The sequence below is a fragment of the Cherax quadricarinatus genome, chromosome 81 (assembly GCF_038502225.1).
Source record: "Cherax quadricarinatus isolate ZL_2023a chromosome 81, ASM3850222v1, whole genome shotgun sequence".
Taxonomy (NCBI): Eukaryota; Metazoa; Arthropoda; class Malacostraca; order Decapoda; family Parastacidae; genus Cherax; species Cherax quadricarinatus.
In genome coordinates this window covers 9,126,843-9,152,269 of record NC_091372.1, presented here as the reverse complement: position 1 = coordinate 9,152,269, position 25,427 = coordinate 9,126,843, and the positions used below count along the sequence as shown (strand labels likewise).

The window sequence follows — 25,427 nt, the reverse complement described above, 5'->3', positions numbered from 1 at the left end:
CAAAGGTGCACGTGGGAAGAAGCCTAAATCACACCACTTTTGGTTTTTGGTGTCGTTTTGGGGTAGAAAGGAAGATCTTTTTGGTTGGGGGGTTTTAGTTTTTAAAAACAAAAAAAAGGGCCCCGGCTTTCCCAGGCAGAACATAAAGGGAAAGGAAGAGTGTTGTGGGCTTCTTCTTAAAAGTGTGGGCTGGATTGGGCCCCAACCCCGGGGTTGAGCTTGTCTTCAGAGGGGGCTTGAACTTTTAAAGCGTTTGGGGTTAAGGAAAATTCGTCAACATAAGGGGCCCAGGTGACAACAAAAGGGGAATAAATTGGAAAAACGTTCGGTTTTAGATTTTCCCATGTAAAAAATTCCCGGACTCCCTGAGTGGCAAACCCGGGTAGTCAAAGTCTGCTAAAGGGTGATTTTCGGGAGAAACCTAAACCCAAGCATAGTTAAACAAGGTCTTTGAAATCCTTTGGCTGGAAGGGGGAAGATCAAGTGAATCAAAAATTTTTCCCTCCAAGGGACCCGATGAACATGTAGTAAATTTGGTGAATGGGGGGAAGTCACCCCAAGGCGGGGAAAGTTTTTTGTTCCTGATTTTGATTTTGGGGTGCGATTGAAGATCACCTAGTGTTTAGGATGGGGCCGGACTGATAGTCCCCAAAAGGATTTTTAGAGGTGTTTGGCGAAAATTCCTGGGGCCCGGGGGGGGCCCACTGCCTATTCCGAGGATTGGGCCTCAGGGGATCCGGCTTGTAGTCTTTGGACCTCATTCTGGGGTCTGGGGGTTGCTGGGCTTGGGGGCAGGGGGTTTTTTTCCCCCTTGTTCTGAGCCCCTCGGGATCCCAGCCTTTGAAAAATTTTTGGTAAGGTTCCCCCAAATTTTATTTGTGAAGGGGTTTGGGGGGGGTATCTGGGCATTAAGTAGATTGAGCATTTTTTTTCCTGTAATCGTCAGTGTTCATGATTAACCCACCTCCTTTACCCAGCTTTGGTGCCCCTAATGGTCGTGTTTTCCCTGCAAACCTTTGGTGCATTGATGAACGTCGAGGTATGACGGGGAAACCTTGTTGAGTTTGGTGCTGAGATGATTTGAAGATAGCTACAGGTCGGGAAAGAACGGGTTAAAAGGTCTGTGACCCCTTAAGGCCTGTGAGGCCCCTGGGCTACGGGTCTGGGGCCCCTGAGCTACAGGTCTCTGGGCCCCCTGGGCTACCAGGTTGTGGGGGGCCCCCAGGGTTCAGGTAATGTGAAAACCCTTCCGGGTTCAGGTCTGTAAGCCCCGGGGGCTGAGGTACTGAACCCCCGGGGTTTCCCAGGACTGGGGGGCCGGGGCCGGGTTCTGGACCTTCGGCTATAAAGGCTGTGGGGCCCCTTGGGGTTTAAACCCTGGGGGCCCGGGGTTTTAACGGGTATTTTTTTAAAACCCCCACAGGCACTCTGAGACCCCTGGGCTGGGTCTCTGAAAAACCTTTTTTCTGGGTACTCTGAGGCCGGGGTTTCAGGTCTTGAGCCCCCGGGGTTTTCAGGTTTTGAACCCCTACGGTCCTGATACCCGGGGCCCTACAAAGCAAACCCCGGGGTTTTCGGGGCCTGTGAGCCCCCTGGATTACAGGCACTGGGGAGACCCCTTTTTTTGGGTCTAGGGCCCCCTGGGCTATGGGTACTGGGGAAAACCCTTCGTTTTTAAGGCATGCAGGACCCGTGGGCCAAGTGCTGTGAGACTCTTTGGTTGCAGGTATTTGTGAGCCCCCTGAGCTGCAGTTTTTGGGGGGATTTTGGTGCCCAGGTACAAGGCCCCTGAGCTAATTATGTGGACCTTTTGGTTACAGGTACAGAAACCAAAACCAGGTACTGTGATCCAATTTTAAGTACTATGGGGCCCCTAGGCCTAAGCCGGGAGACCCTTTTTTTGGGACCCCGGGCCCTTGGGGTCCCTAAGGGAAGCTAATTACAGGGTGTTTTGGGCCCCCTGGGTTTTACAGTACTGTGGGGACCCCTTTGGGGTTTCTTTGAGCCCCCTTTGGGTTTGGTCTAAAAAGGCCCCCTTGGAGTTTAAAGTGCTGGGCCCCCTTTGGTTTTGGGTACCCGGGCCCCTCAAAAAGGGCTGGGACCCAGGCCCCACCAGGTACTGGGGGCCCCCTTTAAAATTTAAGGGTCCAAGGGCCCTTTTTTTTAAAGGTATTTTGGAGACTCCGGGGTTGCAGGTACCTGGGGACCCGGGTTGGGGTATATAAAGGACCCTAGGAGCAAAGTCCCATGGGGCCCCGGGGTTTCAGGTACTGTGAGGCCCTTGGGGTTTTACAGGTACTTGGGGCCCCTTGGGAAACAGGCCTGTGGGGCCCCCTTGGGGTTTTGGGGTATGGGACCTGGGCGACTGTTACTGTTGGGGGCCCGGGGGTTTCCCCAGGTACAGTGGGGGCCGGCCCCCATTATCTGTTACTCTCCCCTATTTGTGGTTTAAAGGGTCGGTTTTGCCCCCTTGTGTGTGTGTGTATGTGGGGTGTGGGGTTTCTTTTAAAACCATAAACACTAAAAAAAAACAAAAAAAAAATCCCCCTTTTAAAAAAGAAAAAGGGATATAAATTAATATTCGCCCAGTTAAAAAAACAGAAAAAATTCAACCTCTAACCCCAAAAGAAAATAGGACATCATTTAAACCCCAACACAAAGAAAAAAAATAAAGATAATTTTCGGCACAAAAGGGAAACCCAAAGTAGTATTTACTAATTTTGCCCTTTAAAAAAAAGGGTTAATTCTTTTATCACTCAAAATCAAGTAGGTAATCTTAAACTAATTAAAGAACAAGAACCAACAAACCCTTTACTTTTCAAAAAAAAATATAAAGGGGGAAAGGGAACTTCCCTTTTTGTTAATAATTTTCACACACTTCCGAAGCATATTTTTTTTTAAATTCCGGGCATTTCCATTTTTTTCTGGTTGGTGAGACCCTGGGCTGTGATTCCTGGACGGAGGATGAGCCTTCACAACTTTTAATTGGGTCCCAGCTGTCTCCTGGCCTTTCTTTTTTTTTCTCCCACTTTTTCTTTACAATGGATCAGATCAGACCAACAGGTTTCTGTCCTGTGGTCTTAGTCTTGGGGTTCTCTTGCATGGCCCCTTATTTTCCCCCAAAAACCCTATCTTTTTTTCCCCGTCTATAAATATATGTATTCAGGGTGTATATATGACACATTCTTTCTTTTTTGTGCTATCCCCCCCATGGTGCCTTGAATGCGGGGGTCTTATCCAAAAAATTTTGGGGCTACTCGGGAAAAAATCCAAACTATTTGAATAACCTTTTTTCACCCTTTTGTTTAACCCCCTTTTATTACTACTACTTTTATCTTTATTACTACTACTACTACTACCTACTACTAATAATAAAAATTTAAAAGTAATAATAAAAATTTAAAACCCTTTCATTTTATTGTTATTTTTTTATTATTAATATTTTTAATTTTAATTTTTATTATTACTATTATTATTCTAATATTATTATTAGTATTACTATACAAATATTCCTTGAAAAACACCTCTTTTCTAAATAAAAAAACAAATATATGTTTTATCTATGATTTATTAAAAAGGATATTGAATAAATAAAAAATAAGTAGTTATTTTGTTGTTTATTTAAATTTAAATTTTTTCAGTTAATGAAAATAATTTCAATTGGTAAATTTTTTTGGAAAATTTTAAGGTTTTTTGGAAAAAATTTTCCCACCCATTTGGTTATAATCGTCGGGATTTTTTATCAGGTAAAAAATTTTAATGATTTAAAGGGGTTTTCAAACGTTGGGGGGGAGAGTAATTTCTCAGGTTTTAAATCGGCCAGTCGTGCATGCCCCTACTCCAAAAAATTAGTTGTTCTCAGTCTGGGTGTACACGGGGCAGTGTGGGGCATCTTAAGGGGCTTCTTAATTTTCCTAAATTTTGTCCCTTTCACGGGCATTTGGGGGGTACTCCGGGGTTAATGTTTAAAAGTCTCCAACCCCGGGGCTGCGGGACTACTCTAAAAGGGGCTGGTAGTGCTCTCAGAGTCTAACCTTTCACGGGTCCCGTGGGGGGGTCTCCCGGGGCTCGAAAAGGGCCCCAGACTCATCAGGTAACCGGCCTCTCCCCCGGCAAGTTTACCCCGGGCCTGGTGGGGAAATCTGGCCTCAACTAAAAAAGTCACCTTTGAGGGCGACCTCGGGGGGCTGCCCTAGTCGACCCTGGTTCGTCCCCTCGCCTCCCGGTGACCCAACTCATTCCAAGGGGGTTTTGGGCCCCAAAAGGGCCCGGTTGAAGTTGTATTTGGCTTCCCCTTGACTCAAAGATTCATCGAAAAAAACCTGGACAAAAACACATCTATAAAGTAACTAAAAGGGCCCCTCTAAAATCAAATAAACAAAATCCCAAAAATACCGAAAAACACGATGACGAGTAAACGAGGTTGTATCCCTCCAAAATTAATACTAACAAGTGTCAAGATTAATAAATATTACTTCCAAACTAATTTTAAAGGGGGTGGAGACAATAAAAAAGATCCCCAGACTCACCCTGGGAGGACCCATGGGGAAGGAGGGGCGCTTGTCGCGGGCCATAACCCCACACCAACCCAACCCCAATCTTTTAAATTTCACTTTCCTTTTCTAACTGCTCTACGTCCCTTTTTTCTTCGGGGATGAACAAATTGGATTTTTGTTGTCTTAACTTTTCTTTTCTTTTCGTTCCCCATTTATCTTACGGGGATGAACAATAGTTTAGTTATGTGAAGGGGGGGGGCCCCATCCTTTCCCTTAACTTTCTGTTCTTATGGATATTTGAAATTGGGCTCCGGGATGACTTGAAAAAAATTTGGTCAAAGAAAATTTGGGAAAAAAAATTAAAAAAAATTTGTTTTTTAAAAAAAAGTGAAAAAAATTTGGGATCAAAAAGGGCCCGACTTTTTTTTTGGTTTAAAAATTTTTATTTTCCCTTTGCAAAATTCAAAATAAAATATCAAAACAAAAATTGAAAATTCTGAAAAAATTTCCCAAAAAATTTATAAATAATCTAAATAAAAAAGAAACATTCGAAAAACTTTAAATCCCCAAATAAAAAATTTGATAATTAGATTATTGGTAGGAATTTTAAAAAGGTTTTTAAAAACCATTTTATGGAAAAATTAAACAATTTAAAAATTAAAACACTTTAGCAAGAAACAGATCCCGTGGCAAAAAAAAATAAATTGTCAAAAAAAATTCCCAAAAGGGAAAACAAAATCAACAGACCCAAAAACCCAAAATTAAAAAATTAAAAGGGGAAAGTGAGAAAGTTTTTAAAAGGAAATCCCGGGGAAAAGTAATTTGTGATGGTTAAAACCCTGGGGAAAAGAGGTTAACTGAAAGTGAAAAAGGAGGGAAAAAAACATTGCCCAATTTCGTATTAAAGTATTGGAAAAAAAAAGGTATCAACCCGGTGGCCCCGGGGCATCAGGTTTTTGCTTTTAGTGGCATCAAAACTTTTGGGCTGGTGACATCAGTTTGTTTTCTAGGGATCAGTTTGTCCTGGGTAAAAACTAAAATGCCCTGTCAGAGGGTTTTGGGGGCAAGTTGGGAAAATCATTTCTTCCCAGCGTTATATGCCCTAAACCCCAACTCTCACCTCCCCCCTCTAAATTTTCTTTTCCATTCAAAGGGTTAAAATTTTTTTGGTATAAGGTTGTGTGTGTGTTTGTTGGGAAAGTGTGTTTTTGTGTTTTTGTTAATGGCCCTTTTGTGTTGTGTGTGTGTAATTTTTACCAGGGGAAAAAATTTCTAAAAAAAAAATTAAAAATCTTTTATTCTGCCTATCCCAAAATTTAAAGTTAAAAAATTTTTTATTCTGAAATTTTCCCAAAGGTTTTTTCAGTCCTAATACGGGAAAAATTAGTAAAGGGGCATTCCATAGGTGGAAAAGAAACAGTGGTTTTAAAAAAAAAAAATTTCCAAATTAGTCCCCCTAAATGTTGTTAGGGTTATTTTGGGGTGTAAGTTGGGGTAATGACCTTGTTTACAACGGAATTTATCTCTTAAAATTCTGGGTCGTTTTTTTTCTGTCAAGTGAAAGAATATCTTTTATATAGGAAGGCACTCCCGAACGACGTTTCCGGGCCCTCCCCCGACCATTTTCAAATCACTATTTTCTTCCAGACATCACGTCTGAAAATCCCTTTTCCCAGCGATCATCTTTTGGGGTGGGTCCCCTAAACTCAAAGTCTTATGTTAAAAAATCCGCTTCCCGATTTGGCCGGTGACCAGGCATGTAGGAGGTTTCCACTGTAAAGCCTTCCGCCTCTCCCCTGGGTTTAAAAAAGCTCTGGACCCCAAGGGGAGATCCGGAAAATGGTGGCATGTGTGGGGGGTTTTATGGCCCTGAACTCCGACTGGGATGAAAAGGGGTTTTTGGAAATAGCAGTGTGGTAGTTGGCAATCGTGAAAAAATGGGCAGCAGTCGTATTCGACTAGTCTTTTGTGTCGTAAATATTTGGAGGATTTGCATTTTTTTAGCATTTCAGCATTCGTAGTGTTTTTAATTGGTATTCGTTGAATGGTAGTAATCATGAGGGTGTGGATAAAAAAGGGCCTTTAAGAATTTCCTGTAAAATAATTAAGTATTTACCAATTTCACTTTTTCCCCACACTTAATTGGTTTTTGTGAAATTTCAAAATATTTTTTTTATTTTCCAACCCCAGGGTAAAATCGAGGTTGCTAGTTGATGTTACTCTACTCTTCCCCCACTTCTTCTACTCTCTATTCTTTGGAAAACCCCTACCATTGGGGGCCCTTTTTGGCCCGGGGGGTGGGGCGTGGGTCACTTTGGGGGGTCAGGTCCCTCTATGGGGGCTGGATTTGGGGGGGACCACCCGGCCCCCCCAAACTTTCCGGCCTTAAAAACCTCTCCTTTTCAAAAAATAAAAATTTTTAAAACTAATAATAATGAAAATTTTTGTTGTAACCTCTTTTCCCTTGAAAAAAAAAATAAAATTTTTGGTGATCAGGGAAAACCTTAAAGTTTAATGAAAAAAAGTTTAATTTTCTACATGTTCAAAAAACCTATCCTTCTTTAAATAAACTCCTTGGTCTTCTTTAATGATTTCTTTTTCCATTTTTTATATTTAAAAATAGTCTTTAATTGTTTTGATGTATATACCTTTTAATTTACCTTTTTAATCCTTACTTTGGTTTATGGGATTCTCTTTGGGGGTTTAACACTTTTTAAAACCCTAAATTAACAAAAAAAAAATATACAAAAAAAAATTTATAAAACCCAATTTTTTCCGAGGGCATTTTCTCCTTTAAAAATTTTTTTTCATGTGTATTTAGGCCCAGATGGTGGACCCTTCGACTGATTTAATTTCAAAGCAAATTTATACACAGATATACATATCTTGGTATATTTAATGTTACACAGCTGTTTTATTAGTAAAGTGCCCGGTGTGTTTTTATTTAATAATAGAATTTCCGTTTATATTGTTAGTAAATTTTATCTCCCTTTTTTGGAGAGTTTTTTTTTTTTAGTATATTTGTGTTTTTAGCTGGGGAAAAAGACTTTTTAGGGAATGGTCAGAGGATCGTGAAGGGATCATGAAGGATTTGAAGGATACCCTGAATGGGTTGGGAAAGGAAAATGAAGGATACTGAAGGGGTACATGAAGGGGGTACTAGAAAGGGTTTTTCAGGGGTCAATGCCCCCAATTTCCAACCAGGCAGATGTGAAATGGGTTTGGGATGTGTGTGTGGGAGAGAGAGAGAAAGAGAGTATGTTTTATTTTTTTTGTTGTATTTGTGTACTCACCTTTTTATGGGCAAAAGGGGCAACTTCAGCTTTTGGCCCCCACCCCTTGGGGAAAATTTCCCCACTGGTCCATTTTTCTCCCTGCTTCAAAGGCCTTATTAACTCTTCTTGAAGCTTTTTTATTCTTCCCTTACTCTCCCGATTGTTTCCCAAATTTTTAAGCATCTAAGGCAGAAGATAACCTTCCCACTGGAAACCCCAAACAGGTCCTACAACACACCTTTTCACACACACACACACACACACACACAAACATTTCCCCCTGGGTCCTTTGAAGGAGCAGAGGGGGGGTGTGCGTCCCCCTTTCCCAAAACTTCAACACATCCCTTTAACGGGGAACTACCTCAAAATGGAAAACAATAAAGTCCCCCATATTTAAAAGGAAAAAAAAAACAGGGGACTAAATTTTCGAAATTTTTTCCCGGCCCCCTTTTTGTGTTAAAGTCATGGAAAAATTATCCCGGAGGAGGGTGGTCGAACACCTGGGAAAGGGAAAAAGATTTTAAATGAAAACCCGCGTGGGTTCCATGGAAGGCCCAAATTTTGTCCAAAAACCCCCTGGGTTTTTTTGAAAGGGAACGAAAATAAGACACGAGAGAGGGTTTGGGTGAATTTGGGTTTTTCCAGACTGCGGGAAAACCTTTGACCCCCGTTCCCCCCAGGAAATTGGGAAGCTGGAGGGTCAAGGGCGGGGGGTGTAAAGGGGGGGCCTGCAATGGGAAAAGGTACCCAAAAGGGGAGGCAGCAGCAGGTCATTTGGGACGTGGGGGAAGGGATCACAGTGGGCCCCCTGTTTACCAGGGTCCCACAGGGGGGCAGTTCTAAGAAGGTATTTTTTCCATATACCTTTAACGACTTTTAGGAAAGGGAAAAGGCTCTGAAAGTGTCCCTGTTCCCGGGTGACGTGAAGTTGATGGGAAAGGGAATTTAAAACAGGGGCGAGGGTGAGGCAGGACTACAAAAAAGAGACCTGGAACCCCGGCTGGACATGTTTAGTAACAGCCTCAATTCAATCCAGCAAATGCAAATTGGAAGGTGGGGGAGAAAAAAAGGCCCCGGATTTAATGGGGCAAAATTCTGAACCTATCAGAAAAGGCAGGGGACCCCAAAAACCAGCCCTCACGAAAATTCCATCAACCAAAAAAAGCTAGCATACGGGCCCTGGAAAACCCAAATAAGTTCCCGAAATCCTTAAATGGTTTTTTCCAAAACATGTTGGGGGGTAGGGCCCCCGGGGATGCAGCAAACCCCACCGCCCACCTAGTCAAGCCCTCAAGAAGTTAGAAAGTACAAAATTTTTCGCCCAAAAAAAAAATTTCCCCGGGTCAAAGGGGGGCCGTACGAGGGAAAGGTTAAAAGGGAAAACGGACCCGACGGCGCTGGGGGACAAGGTCAGGGGAAAAGGTAACGACATCAAGATACTGCCCGGGGAAAGAACCAAAATTTGGGCAGAGCTGGGGTGTTTCCCGAGGAGGGGGCACCCGGGACAAGGGGGCCGGGTGGAAACTGAAGGGGGCAGACGGAAATCACAGGGGCGTTGGGGAAGGGATTTCTTCAGTCATGGGGGTCTCAGGGTGGAATGGGCCTTTTAAATGTGAAATAGTGGGGGGCCCAAAAAACCTCATAGTTTTAAAAAAGGATTTAAAAAAGCTCCCGGAAGGGAGAGAAGGGGCCCTGGGGATCCAGTGAAGAGGCGGGGCCGGGGGTGAGTCTCGACCCCACCAAACCCAAAATTAAGGGGAAGTACAATTAGGGGGAGTACACACACAAAAATTTCCCTCCCCCCTATGCTGGGGCCCCCACCCCCACACACACACACACACACACACACACACACACACACACACACACACAAAACCTCCGGGGAAAGACAAAAGGGCGACCCGTGTAGCAACACCAAACAGTTCCCCCAACTTAGAAAACATGCCCGCAATGTTCTTCTTGTGTACTCTTTCCTAAATATAGTAATAAAACCCAATAATAATAATAATAATAATAATAATAATAATAATAATAATAAAAAATTTTTGTGTGTGTGTTTTTTTTGTGTGTTATTAAAATTTTTAAAATTATTATTATTTTTATTATTATTATTATTATTATTATTATTATTAATTTTTATTATTTTTTATTATTATTATTATTATTATTATTATTATTATTATTATTATTATTTATTATTATTTTTATTATTATTTTTATTATTATTTTTTTATTATTATTATTATTATTATTATTATTATTATATTATTATTATTATTATTATTATTATTATTATTATTATTATTATTATTATTATTATTATATTGTTGTTGTAATCTCATTGCTATTTTTATCTTCGAAAGCATGCCCTAAACCCTGATGGATCATAGGGCGCCAGCAGCCCCTGACAATCAACGGTCAATATGGTTGCATCGTTGACCCGTTAAAGGTGGGGTTTTGCAATCCCGACCCTTTTTTAAAAGTTCCTCTTCAGATGGGTCGGAACCAAAAATTTTACCTCGTTACTCGCCTTTAAAAAATTAAATGAAAATTTCAAAATTTAGGTTGTTTTCCCGGGGAAATTTTTTCTCGGAAATTGTATCCCGTAAGTTATTTATTTCCCAGAAATTGTTTTCCAGATATTTTTCCCCAGAAATTCTTTTCAAGGGATTATTTTATTGAAATTATATTTCATAGATTATTTCCCAGAAATTATTTTTCAGAAATTGTTTTCCAGATATTTTTCCCCAGAAATTATTTTCAAGGGATTATTTTATTGAAATTATATTTTATAGATTATTTCCCAGAAATTATTTTTTCAGAAATTGTTTTCCAGAAACTATTTTCCAGAAATTATTTTCCAGAGATTATTTCCCAGAAATAATTTTCCAGATATTATTTCCCAGAAAATATTTCCCGGAAATTATTTTCTAGGGATTATTTTCCGGAAATTGTTTTCCAGAAATTATTTCCCACGAATTATTTTCCAGAAATAATTTTCCAGAAATTGCTATCCAGAAATAATTTCCAGAAATTGCTATCCAGAAATAATTTCCAGAGAATATTTCCTAGATATGATTTTCCAGAAATTATTTCCCAGAAATTGTTTTTCAGAAATTATTTTCCAGAGATTATTTCTAGAAATTATTCATATGATATGTTGTTTTAATGTAATCGGGTTTCACTGTAATCAGGTTTAATGTAATCGGGTTTCAATTCTATCTACTACACGAGGGTCATCAGAAAATAATACGTTAATACTATAAATACTGATTAAAATACACTCTAAGTGTATACATATATAAGTGTATACATATAAGTGTATACATATGTAAGGAGGCCTGGTCACAGACCGGGCCGCGGGGGCGTTGACCCCCGGATGGCTCAGGAATGATTGTTGGTGGTGCCAGACGGGCTGCTGTAGATATCTGGAATGATTGTTGGTGGTGCCAGACGGGCTGCTGTAGATATCTGGAATGATTGTTGGTGGTGCCAGACGGGCTGCTGTAGATATCTGGAATGATTGTTGGTGGTGCCAGACGGGCTGCTGTAGATATCTGGAATGATTGTTGTTGGTGCCAGACGGGCTGCTGTAGATATCAGGACTTGCTAATCTTCTGGGATTTTCTCGAGAAACAGCTTCTGGAGTTTAGTAAATGGTGTGGATAACACAAAACATCTAGTGAGCAGCAGTTCTATAAGCGAGAACGTTTTGTTATTGACAGGTTAGATTAGAATGGCCAGAACGGTTCAAACTGACAGGAAGGAGATGGTAAGTCACATAACCAGTTGTTACAACAGTGGTATACAGCATCTCTGACAGCACAACATATGGAAACTGTAAATGGATAGGTAACAGCAGGAGAAGAAGGCACTGGCTTCGTCTCCTGTCAGCTAAGAACAGGAAACCGAAGCTGCAGTGGGAGATTCGCAGTACAGATGTGTAGTTAACAAATTAACAGCAATTGCATGATGCTATCATGTCAACAAGGACCAGGGTATCTTGAGACTCTTCCCAGCACCTTGTTGAATCTTTGCAACGAAGAATTCTGACTGTTACTAGAAGGGTATACCTATTAAAGTGGCCACAGTGTGTATTTAGACCATCAGTCTGCTAGAACAAACAGTTTAACTGATCAGGCGGTCATCTGGACAAGCTCCCAGAGTAAGCAAACTATGAACGTGGCTGAGACGAATGCATTACCATCAATCACACACGTAATTTAACTATCTTGTAATTGCAACATAAGATATATATGAAATATATATATAATGTGCATATGACATGTATATATAATATATATTTAAGGGCATACGCATACAAAATAATTTATTAAATATGGTAAATATCAGAGTACAAAGGTTTTCTTTTGGTAAAAATAAATAGAGTGAAACTCTACGGGATTGGTACATACATTTTCACTTTCACAATGAGGGGAAGAGTATGGCGGTGAAGCTACCTTTCCCACTCCTCGGATCAAACATGATTACTTTCTATTCTTCACGTTTTGTAAGGTCCCGTGGGTTTACCTCTCAATACTACTAATACTACTACTATTAATACTAATACTACTGATATCATTATTACTACTACTACAACTACTACCACTACTATTATTATTAATATTAGTAGTAGTAGTAGTAGTAGTAGTAGTAGTAGTATAGATAACAACAACAATGATAGTAATAATAATAATAATAATAATAATAATAATAATAATAATAATAATAATAATAAAATACATTATTTTAATCACTATTTTAGGTATTAGAGTAACTTTCACTGGTGGTGAACAGGTGACATGTAGTAGTAGATAGATAGACTTTAAACCCAGTAACCCAACCAGCTTATCTCTTTTCCTAATAAATATTATCCCTAAACAATGTTTCTTTTTTCTGATTTGATAGCTATGTCGATATTACACACACACACACACACACACACACACACACACACACACACACACACACACACACACACACACCAAAAAACTTAACCTTGAACGGTAATAAGACAGATTGTGAGGGTGGAGGTGAGAGTTGAGAGTTGAGGTATATAACGCTGGGTAGACACGACCTGGTCAATCATTGAGTCTTACAACCTCAGACATGAACACTCAGGTGAGAGCCACTCAGAGCACAAACTGATGCCACTCAGAGCACAAACTGATGTCACTCAGACCACAAGCTGATGCCACTCAGAGCACAAACTGATGCCACTCAGGCCACCAGCTGATATCATTTGCTAAACAATACTTTAATACGATAACTGGGCAATGTTTCGATTCCTCTTAAGCCATTATCGGTACTTCAGTTAATCCCTCTGTCTCACGATTGTATTTTTTATCACAAATTACATTTCCCGTATTTCCTGTAACAACTTTCTCACATTCCATTAATTTTTTTCAATATAAAAAAAGGTCTTGTGGTCTGTTGACGTCGATGTTTCCTCCATTGACATTTTTCTTGACACATTTCATTCTTTTTGTCACTGGATCTGCTAGTTCTTGTCTATAGTGTTTTAATCTTCAGTTCTTGTCTATAGTGTTTTAATCTTCAGTTCTTGTCTATAGTGTTTTAATCTTCAGTTCTTGTCTATAGTGTTTTAATCTTCAGTTCTTGTCTATAGTGTTTTAATCTTCAGTTCTTGTCTATAGTGTTTTAATCTTCAGTTCGTGTGTTAGTTCTTTCATAACAATGGTTTATAAACCTACTTTAAATTCCATCACTCAATAATTACTCCATTTTGATCTAATTATCAAATTCTTTAGGGATTTAAAGTTTTTCGAATGATCTATTTTATTTAGATTACTTATAAACTTTTGTAAAACTTTTCAGAATTTTCAATTCTGCTTTGATATTTTATCTGAACTTTGCAAATGAAAAATATAAATCTTTTACCGAAAAAAAGTCAGGACCTTTTTTGATACTAAATTCTTCACTTTTGTTTAAAACGAATTTTTTTAATATTTTTCCATATTTCTTGACCAAATATTTTTCTTAAGTCATACCCGAGACTAATTCTCAAATATCCATAAGAACAGAAACGTTAACGGCATAGATGAGTGTCGTAACTTCTCACATAACTAACCATTGTTCATCACTGTAAGATAAATGGACGTAGCAGCAGTTACATAACTAATCATTGTTCATCACTAAGATAAATGGACGCGGCAGCAGTTACATAACTAATCATTGTTCATCACTGTGAGATAAATGGACGCAGCAGCAGTTAGTAAGCAAAGTGTAACTTACAGATTGTGCTTGTGTTGTGTGTGGTGGTTATGGCCGCTGCTGACAAGCGTCCCTCCTTCTCCTATGGTCCTCCCAGGGTGAGTCTGTGATCATTTTTATTGTCTCAGCCACATTAAGTAAGTTCCAGTCTGTGACAGTAATATTTATTAATCTTGTACACTTGTTAGTATTAACTTTGAGGGATACAATCCTCTGTTTACTCGTGTTTATCTGTGTTTTTTCAAGGTATTGTCTGGTGATTGTTTCGTTTATTTGTATCTTCGAGGGACGGGTTCCTATTGTTACTTATATTGCATGTGTTTTTGTCCAGGTGTTTTCTGATGAATCTTTTGAGTCAAGTGAAGCCAAATACAACTTCAACTGGGCTGTTGATCACGACCCTTCAAGTAATGAGTTCGGTCACCAGGAGAGCCGCGACGGTGACGACACTCAGGGGTCGTACTACGTGCAGCTCCCCGATGGTCGTCTTCAGAAGGTGACTTTCCTAGTTGACGGTGACTCGGGCTACCAGGCTCAGGTGACTTACGAGGGAGAGGCTCGCTACTCTGATGAGTCTCGCTCCTTCGAGTCCCTTGAGTACGCCCCACGTAGAGCCGTGTATGGTTAGACTCTGAGAGCACTACCAGTCCCTAGAGTACGTCCCGTGCAGACCCGTGTACGGCTAGACTCTTAGAACACTACCAGTCCCTAGAGTACGTCCCGCGCAGACCCGTGTACGGCTAGACTCTTAGAACACTACCAGTCCCTAGAGTACGCCCCGCGAATGCCCGTGAACGACTAAATTCTGAGGACACTACAAGTCCCTAAAGTACGACCCACGAAACTGCATGTACGACTGAAGCCTGAAAACAGCCTATTATCTCGAAAAAATCAATTTTTAGTCTAAACACACATACAAATAATTCCGAAAACCTAATTTGTAAGTGTTGTTAAATACAGTGACGCAACATAATATATTCTGTCACAATGTATTATTTATGTATTTATTTTGGATATTTACTCATTAAACTGTAGGGAAATACATAAAATTTGTTTTATTTTGAATATAAAACAGTTTAAAACCATGAATTATTTTCCTGTTTTTGGGTATATTCTCCCTGAGGTATATGTATATATATATATATATATATATATATATATATATATATATATATATATATATATATATATATATATATATATATATATATATATATATATATATATATATATATATATATATATATATATATATATAAACAGAAGTGTTTATTAGTTTAAATACTCCAGGAGGAATATATACCCGAAGTCTACCTACCTGGAGGGTAGGTAGACTTCGGTCATGGTCCGCGGCTTCGGACCATGACCAGGCCTGTCGGTGGATCAGGGACTGTTTGACCAGGCTGTTACTGATGGCCACAAGCTATCCAATGTACGAGACACAGCCTGGCTGGTCAGGCACTGCCTTAACGTGTTTCTTCAGTTCACTCTTGAAGACAGTTAAGAGTCTATTGGTAATCCCCTTATGTATGACGGGAGGCTGTTGGACAGTGTTGGACCCCTGACACTAATTGTATTTTTTCTCATTGTACTCATGGGAACCTTGCTTTTGCTTTCATAAAGAGTTATTTCTCTGTGTAGATTTGGAAGCAGTCCCTCAAGAATTTTTTCAGGTATAAATTATGATATACCTGTCTCGCCTGCGCTCCAGGGAGTACAGATCAAAGGACTTCAAAAGCTCCCGGTAACTGAGATGCTTGACTAAACTTATAAGTACGATGAAGGTTTTTTTCGGGTTTACCTGTAGAGTATTCCTCATTTCAAGTTTACATCTGCTCTTCCTTTTCCCTAGGGAAATGTGTATTGAGTATACTACATCTTTTTAGACGATGGTTTAAATCCATGTCATTTAAGATATATTCGCAGCAGGTTTTATTTAGATGAATTATTTTGATCTCAGTCGATGTTCTTGTTGTTAGAGTTAATTTTGGATCAGGCTACAAGGATGGTCTGTCAGATGGCTCCTGGAGTTAAACTCCACCAAGTGCGAAGTTATGAAGCTTCGGGAAGGAGAAAAAAAGACTGCAGGTGAGGTACAGGTTCAGGGGGCAAAGGCTACAAACCTCACTCAAGGAGCTTGGGGTAAGTATCATACCGAGCATATTCCCGGAGGCGCTCATCAGCCAAATAACTGCTGCAGCATATAGGCGTCTGCCAGATCTAAGAATAGCATTTTGACACGACACTATACACTGTGTATATATACACTGTACGACAGGCATATATTGGAGTACACAGCACCAGTCTGAAACATATCTGACCAAGTACATAAAGAAATTGGAGAAAGAGCGGATGTTTGCAACAAGTCTAGTCACGGAGCTAAGGTAAATGTCATATAAGGATAGGTAAAGGGAACTCAACATGACAGCACCGAAGGACAGGAGGGATAGGTGGGATATAATAACGAATTACAAAGTACTGAAAGGAATTGACAAGGTGGACAGAGACAGGATGTTTCAGAGATGGGACACAGCAACAAGGGGACACAACTGGATGTCGAAAACTCAGATGAGACATAGAGATGTTAGGAAGCATTTCTTCCTCCTTAGAGTTGTCAGAAAGTGGAACAATCTGGAGAGTGATGTAGTGGAGGCAAGATATATACATAGCTTCAAGAAGAGTTACGATAAGGCTCTTGAAGCAGGGAGAGAGTGGACCTAGTAGGGACCACCGAAGAGGCGAGGCCAGGAGCTGTACGTTGACCCTTGCTCCTACATATAGATGAGTACACAGACTACACATGCACTACATAAACATACATACTCAAACACACACACACACACACACACACACACACACACACACACACACACACACACACACACACACACACACACACACACACACACACAAGAATACTCTTGCTTCCTGTCTGCACCAACTTACAGCACAAAAAACTCAACACACAGACTGGAAAAATCACTTTCCTGTACGACCCAATACTCTGTGTTCTACATTATTCTCATGTCATTGACGTCATCCGCTTAGCCTAAAATTTCACTTGACCTCAGATTACAAAAACTCGATGTTTCGGTCCGCCCAGGACGTCTCCTGGTTTGATAATGAACTAAGGAGGAGCGAAACGTAATCTGGCCACTTGACAGCTGTTTCAGTTACCGTGTGAAATATACTCTTCAGATTTCAGCTGCTTTGCAATAAATTCCAGGTGATAACCAACACCCTGGTTGGTCAGAGAGGGAGCAGCGATTACTGAAGACAATATATATATATATATATATATATATATATATATATATATATATATATATATATATATATATATATATATATATATATATATATATATATATATATATATATATTTTATTATCACACTGGCCGATTCCCACCAAGGCAGGGTGGCCCGAAAAAGAAAAACTTTCACCATCATTCACTCCATCACTGTCTTGCCAGAAGGGTGCTTTACACTACAGTTTTTAAACTGCAACATTAACACCCCTCCTTCAGAGTGCAGGCACTGTACTTCCCATCTCCAGGACTCAAGTCCGGCCTGCCGGTTTCCCTGAACCCCTTCATAAATGTTACTTTGCTCACACTCCAACAGCACGTCAAGTATTAAAAACCATTTGTCTCCATTCACTCCTATCAAACACGCTCACGCATGCCTGCTGGAAGTCCAAGCCCCTCGCACACAAAACCTTCTTTACCCCCTCCCTCCAACCTTTCCTAGGCCGACCCCTACCCCGCCTTCCTTCCACTACAGACTGATACACTCTTGAAGTTATTCTGTTTCGCTCCATTCTCTCCACATGTCCGAACCACCTCAACAACCCTTCCTCAGCCCTCTGGACAACAGTTTTGGTAATCCCGCACCTCCTCCTAACTTCCAAACTACGAATTCTCTGCATTATATTCACACCACACATTGCTCTCAGACATGACATCTCCACTGCCTCCAGCCTTCTCATCGCTGCAACATTCATCACCCATGCTTCACACCCATATAAGAGCGTTGGTAGAACTATACTCTCATACATTCCCCTCTTTTCCTCCATGGACAAAGTTCTTTGTCTCCACAGACTCCTAAGTGCACCACTCACCCTATTCCCCTCATCAATTCTATGATTCACCTCATCTTTCATAGACCCATCCGCTGACACGTCCACTCCCAAATATCTGAATACATTCACCTCCTCCATACTCTCTCCCTCCAATCTGATATCCAATCTTTCATCACCTAATCTTTTTGTTATCCTCATAACCTTACTCTTTCCTGTATTCACTTTCAATTTTCTTCTTTTGCACACCCTACCAAATTCATCCACCAATCTCTGCAACTTCTCTTCAGAATCTCCCAAGAGCACAGTGTCATCAGCAAAGAGCAACTGTGACAACTCCCACTTTATGTGTGATTCTTTATCTTTTAACTCCACGCCTCTTGTCAAGACCCTCGCATTTACTTCTCTTACAACCCCATCTATAAATACATTAAACAACCACGGTGACATCACACATCCTTGTCTAAGGCCTACTTTTACTGGGAAATAATTTCCCTCTTTCCTACATACTCTAACTTGAGCCTCACTATCCTCGTAAAAACTCTTCACTGCTTTCAGTAACCTACCTCCTACACCATACACCTGCAACATCTGCCACATTGCCCCCCTATCCACCCTGTCATACGCCTTTTCCAAATCCATAAATGCCACAAAGACCTCTTTAGCCTTATCTAGATACTGTTCACTTATATATATATATATATATATATATATATATATATATATATATATATATATATATATATATATATATATATATATATATATATATATATATATACATATATATATATATATATATATATATATATATATATATATATATATATATATATATATATATATATATATATATATATATATATATATATATATATATATATATATGGGATGGGGTCCACCTCTGGTGTAAATTGTGGGACCCATATATATATATGTATATATATATATATATATATATATATATATATATATATATATATATATATATATATATATATATATACATATATATATATATATATATATATATATATATATATATATATATATATATATATATATATATATATATATACATGTATATATATGGAAGTACCACCTCTATATATAGCTTGAATGGGGACCCTCATCCTCAGAGAAGACAATAAACGTACCTCAGATAAAACTCAAGGTTCTCCCCGGAGCTGTTTGAATATTTTCTTCTCCTACCACCCCCTATATATTTTATATTCTATGTGAACATTTATTAATAAACAGAATACATTTACAGAATACATTTACAGAAAAAAACATAAACATGAATACAATGGCACAATGTATCAAAGAATTTCCCCTCTGGATGGCGACGCTGAGGTGCTGGAGCATGAAGGTGGCTGCCCTTGGGTCCCTGGTGGTGTCGATGAGTCTGGAACCCAATTCTTTAAGGAAACGTGTGACATTTTTTCCTCATGATCCCAAGGTCTCTGATCCCACTGGGACAAATTGATACTGTTGGCTAATGTCCCTGTACTTGCTGATCTTGTACTCCTCCCTGTGGTCAGCAGCTCCTCCCTGTCGCCCCACACTGTGATGGATATAGGTGTCAGCCAGTGTGGACACACAGGTATAGTCCCATGCTAAGAACTTGCCATTCTTCCAAGGATAGATGGTGATCCCGTCGGGGCGGTTTGCTGGGTTGTGGGTATTGTTTGCTGAAAGGGATCGTGGCTCCCTCTCGGCAGGGCATCCAGCTGTAGCAAGGGTTCTCTTAATGATGTCGTTGACTATTATGCAGGGTTCTGCATGACATCGTAATGTACATATAGTGGAGAAGTGTGCCATAATAATATGAATATTATAGTTGTAAAGAATAATTTTATAATTGATAATGTGCATTTGGGGGTACTGTAAAGTACTCTAACTGTAATTATAAAGAAATTGTGTTAATGATTTATTTTCCAAGGATGTTTGGGTACGCAGAGTAAGCGTGGGGAGGGGGTCACGTGACGTTAGCATGGTGTAGAGGCTGGCGTCGGAGATGCTGTGTATTTAAGATAAGTTTGTAGTTGTACACTCATTTTGTTTATCCAACTCAAGCCATAGGCTCTCATATGGCTTACCTGTATGTTCACCCAGGCTCTGACATGGTCAGGGTGCTGTGGGATGAGTGATGAAGTAAGAAATGAGGATTGTAGTGTAATGACGGCCTGACGCTGACGGAAGCCTAGTGTTATGGTGGCTGAACCTCCAGCCAGCTGTGTGTACCCTCATTTGGGCGTTTAGAATTAAGGTTTTTCTGTTATGTTATGTTATGGTGATTAAATAGATATATTTTCCTAATTGGGATTTTTGCCTAACCCTCTGTTAACCAACCCATTGAAGTAACACATACTGGTTTAGCGCTTTCTGTTTTGACTGGGATAGCCCGGGGTGGCCGGTTTGGGCTTGAGATGTGTGTAACTTTTACCTTTGCCCTTAGACCAGGCTCAAGCCCCCAGCTATCCCACATTTTTGCGTAACATTGACCTCATTGTGTCTTGCATGCCAGCCCTTGGTTTTGGAAAAGTTAAGACCATGTAGACCGTATTGGTCTGCTTGCACTTCGCCGCAAATACACGTATATTCTGTGTGAATTGGGGCAGCAAGGCGCAGAGCCACTGCAATACGGAGGGTCTTAGGGTCGAGTCGCGTTCCCATTGCCGATATGGGAACTGTTTGGAGGAAGTCGCCGGAGTGAAGTGCGCTCACAGCCTGGAGACGGGCAATCTCCCTATCTGATGTATGTATACATATGTACATATCTGTGGCAAGGTCATGTATTGAATGAGTGATGGTAAATGTATTTTCTTTTTTATATTATCCAATTTTGGCTGGACACCAGCAATATGGTTAAAATAACAAATTCAATTTTTTCTTCATGTTTTTAATATATATATTAAAAATAAATAAATTATACATATATATATATATATATATATATATATATATATATATATATATATATATATATATATATATATATGTATATATATATATATATATATATATATATATATATATATATATATATATATATATATATATATATATATATATAATATTCTCTATACAAGATATATATACCGAGATTAGTATGTATCTTTCAGTGTATATACACTGATAATTTACTTTAATCAATATTTTAGGTATTTATTGTATTTTTATCTGGTGGTATACAGGTGACAAGCAGCCTTGATGACCCTTTGCATTTTCAATGGGTTTTTAAGCCAAATTAATTAACTATCTCCACGAATAACCCATCAAGTAAGATAAAAGCCACAATACCGAGGCTGGTATAAGCCACACCTAACCCAGAAATTGGTCAGGAAATTCTGAGAGACGTTTTGGTTTGTCCTGATTTATAAGCAGTCGGGAATAGACCGCTGTCATGACCTTAAATTCCTTCTTTGAATTGTGGTTCGCCCTTGAATTGTACCTGGGTATTGTGGGTTGTATTCCAGGTGTTAAGATGAGTATTCTACCCGTAGGTGGATCGACGAGGGTCATAGCCACCAGCCTCGCTTGACTCCGAAGACTCTGAAGACTCGGGATAGCGAGCTTCTCCCTGGTAAGTCACCTCGACCACGTAGCCTGAGTCACCGTCCACGTAGTAAGTCACAGTCTGCAGACGACCATCGGGGAGCTGTACGTAGTACGACCCTTTGGTGTTGTCGTTGTCGCGGTTCTCCTGGTGACCGAAGTGGTTGCCAGAAGAGTCGTCCTTTACCGCGTAGCTGAAGTCGTACTTAGCTTCACTAGATTCGTAAGATTCCTCGGATGATTGCTGTGAGGGAGTGAATATTGAAGTTTAAACATGCTTGTGGATGTCTAGAATACCATCACGTAATTTTAGCGTGTGAATGCTCAGAATTGTTAGAAATTTTAGTGTGTGGATCTCTAGATTTGTTACGTAGTTAACGTGTGGATATCTAGAATACTCTGACGCAGTTTTAGCTTGTGTTAACTTACCTTATGACTCCAAAAGAATAATTAGCTCATGAGTTATGTCCAATTCCAACACCAGTTAGGTTAGGTTAGGTTAGGTAAGGTTCGTTAATAAACAGGACAAGTGTTTTCTGACGTTGGTCTTAGTCATATGATGACCCACAGTTGAAGCTTTTGGTCATCTGTCCTAGGCTATCCACTGGCTTACCACTCCAACACTTTAAAAATTAGGGTTATTAGATTTTTTCTCCACACCAGAATTTCATGAACAGCGTCACTTAGAAATTTTATCAAACTCAAACCTCAAACCTGTCCAGAAAATTGAAATAGACGAAAAAAACAAGCTGAGGGACTGACCACCTTCTATCAACATTGCCTCTCCAGTGTTATAATAAGCTCTGCATTTGACTGAAGAAGCCTGCTGAGCAGGCGTAACGTGTCCACAATAAAGATATCTAAGCTGTTGTTCGTATGTCGGTTTGTGTGCGGCCGGCAGTAACAGCCTGGTTGATCAGTTCCTGATCCACCGCGAGGCCTGGTTATGGACCTGGCCACGGGGGCGTTGACCCCCGAAACACACTCCAGGTATACTCCAGGTATGTCTAATGAGTTTAACGGAATTGTGTACCCTAAATTAGATAAATTCACTTCTAGGTGTGTAAGTCCACGGGTTAAGTCAGAGTCTAATGGAGGAACTCAAACCTAACTCTTTTGTATGCTTGAGTCACCCCTGGGTCGTTCAGAAATGAGTGAAATATATAGTAATGGTTTGCATTAGTTAACCTGTCGCCATGCAAACCTCGAAACGGGTGGGGGGTTGAACCAATAACAAATAAGTCCTGAAACTCACTCGCCATGGGATCAAATCCAACCTTTTTCTTGCTTTATTTGCAATTGTGTTATTACGATTTCGTGAGTCACGAGACACTCTGCAGATTCATCCACTTCAACCTCAATGTAAACCATGGAATTAAATATTTGTTATCTTTATCTCTATATATTCAAGGAATTATTGACGAGTGTGTGAGGAGTTGCTTATTCAGAGAAACAAGAGTTTAGAAGAGTTTACGTGCTGTTGGAGTGTTAGCCGAGTAAGATTTATGAAGGGATTCAGGGAAACCGGTTAGCTGGACTTGAGTCCTGGAGGTGGGAAGTATAGTGCCTGCACTCTGAAGTAAAAGTTGATATGTTGCAGTTTTTGATATGTAGTGTCGACATTCCTCTGGCAAGACAGTGATGGAATGAATAATGATGGAAGTGATTCTTCTTTTTCCGGTCACCCTGTCTTGGTAAATTGATCGAGACTGGAACTAATCATGTCTTCCTTGTATTCAATTCCTGATTGATCAAGAGGAGAGTAAACACAGCAATGAAGCAAGAAGAAACTGATAAAACTAACAGACACAATGCTAAATTTTTGAAATATTGGGCAACCTCCTTCACTACCTGCTTAATAAACTCTTGTCATGCTTTTATTACTATTGTATATGACAGCTATTATTAGTGTTACTATTCTATATGATAACCACACAGTGGGAACAACAACTATGTTTCCCTGTCATATTCCAGTCACGCAGAATGAACCACATACGTAATACACTGACAGCCACACAGTGGGGACAACAGCTATGTTTCCCTGTCATCTTCAATCACTCAGAAAGGGGCTCATACATGTTGTTAAAATCTGTGAGACTGAGATGAGCAACAACAGTGAGGATAACGTCAAGTATACCATTAAAAGACATCAGCTACGACAGCTTCAAAGGTTCCTGCCCAGCATAGCTGGAGTTACAAACAGCGCTAAGGACTGACCTGTGGTGCAGCATACGAGAGAGTCTGAAGTTTGTCGGCACCAACTGCAACCCCGAAACACATTACCAGGAATACCTGCAGTGAGACTTTGAATTAACGATGTGTGGTACATCACCAATGTGTTGCTATACTGTTGTGAGTGATAGTTACATTGTACTAACACTCGAAGTATGTTGCTACACTATTCTGTGATAGTTACATTATGGGAACACTCCTAGTGTGTTGCTACACTACTGTAGGATAGTTACATTGTACTTACACTCGCAGTGTGTTGCTACACTATTCCATATGATAGTTACATTGTGCTAACACCCGTAGTGTGTTGCTACACTATTCTATATGACAATTACACTATGGAAACACCCACAGTATGAGGTTACGCTATTCTACATGATAATTAAGCTGTGGGAATACCCGGAACATGTTGCTACACTATTCTACATGATAATTAAGCTGTGGGAATACCCGGAACATGTTGCTACACTATTCTACATGATAATTAAGCTGTGGGAATACCCGGAACATGTTGCTACACTATTCTACATGATAATTAAGCTGTGGGAATACCCGGAACATGTTGCTACACAATTCTACATGATAATTACACTATGGAAACACCCACAGTATGTGGTTACACTATTCTACATGATAATTAAGCTGTGAGAATACCCGGAACATGTTGCTACACTATTCTATAAGGGAAAGAAGAAGAGAAGAGAAGGAGGAGGAGAAAATCTGTGCTACGAGTCTCACAGACCCACCTTAACAACCATCTTGCTTACACCATGGAAAAACACACTGTGTCTGGTGAACTAATTCCCTTCTCTCTATATATATACCGGCAACGTGAACGGATGGACGCCCTGGGTACCTTTCTTCTTTAATACTCAACCTTTGGCCAGCTACAATAAAAAAAAATGAGGTTTGATAACCGCTAATCTGTTATCTTTCCAATCGGATTTCATGTTTCTTAAGACGATGGTGTAAGTATTTGTGGTTGGTTGATTGGTGGGGTTTCAAGTCTATCTACTATAGGAGGGTAGTAGTGTATAAATGCTCTGAGATGTATATACCTCATTGTGTAAATATGTTTCTCAGGGTATATATGTTTCTCATTGTAGTGGACGGAGTATCGAGCCTTCACCAGGCGTTTCGCTGAACGGCCGGGACTGGTTTACCGCTTCGAATTCACTCCTGGTCACTGGACCAACAATCCCCCCCCCCCCGAAACGGTCACACGTGCTCACGGGGAAGCACTAAACACGTGGGGGCCATGGGGAAAATGTGGGGATCTACTTCCTTGGATCAAGAGCCTCTAGACTGGATATTGCATAAATTATTTTTTTGCCTCAAACGGATTGATATACTAAGAAATGTATATCTCCTAGACTATGTACATTGAGAGTATACCTCGGTGTACGTCTATACAGCGAAAGGTGTGCATATTCTGTGAATATACACTGTGTTTATACACACTGGGAGGCGTGTATATATGCAGGAAACATCTCGGTGTATATATACACCGTGGAGTGTGTATATTGCAGTGTGTATACTCTGTGAATTGA

The 25,427-nt window shown here is 39.9% G+C and overlaps 2 protein-coding genes across 2 annotated transcripts; one reads left to right on the top strand and one right to left on the bottom strand.

The window, feature by feature from the left end:
* Positions 1-12,871: 12,871 nt before the first annotated feature.
* LOC128699772 (pro-resilin) lies at positions 12,872-14,992 on the top strand. Its single transcript, XM_070102342.1, has 3 exons — positions 12,872-12,892; positions 14,029-14,103; positions 14,337-14,992. Exons 1-3 carry the CDS (start codon positions 12,881-12,883, stop codon positions 14,631-14,633), a joined length of 384 nt encoding a protein of 127 aa, XP_069958443.1. The 5' UTR covers positions 12,872-12,880; the 3' UTR covers positions 14,634-14,992.
* Positions 14,993-21,276: 6,284 nt separating this feature from the next.
* Positions 21,277-24,635, bottom strand: LOC128699773 (pro-resilin-like). The gene is made up of 3 exons (XM_053792503.2): positions 24,624-24,635; positions 23,863-23,937; positions 21,277-21,889 (listed from the first exon to the last, which is right to left on the bottom strand). Exons 1-3 carry the CDS (start codon positions 24,633-24,635, stop codon positions 21,584-21,586), a joined length of 393 nt encoding a protein of 130 aa, XP_053648478.2. The 3' UTR covers positions 21,277-21,583.
* Positions 24,636-25,427: the final 792 nt, after the last annotated feature.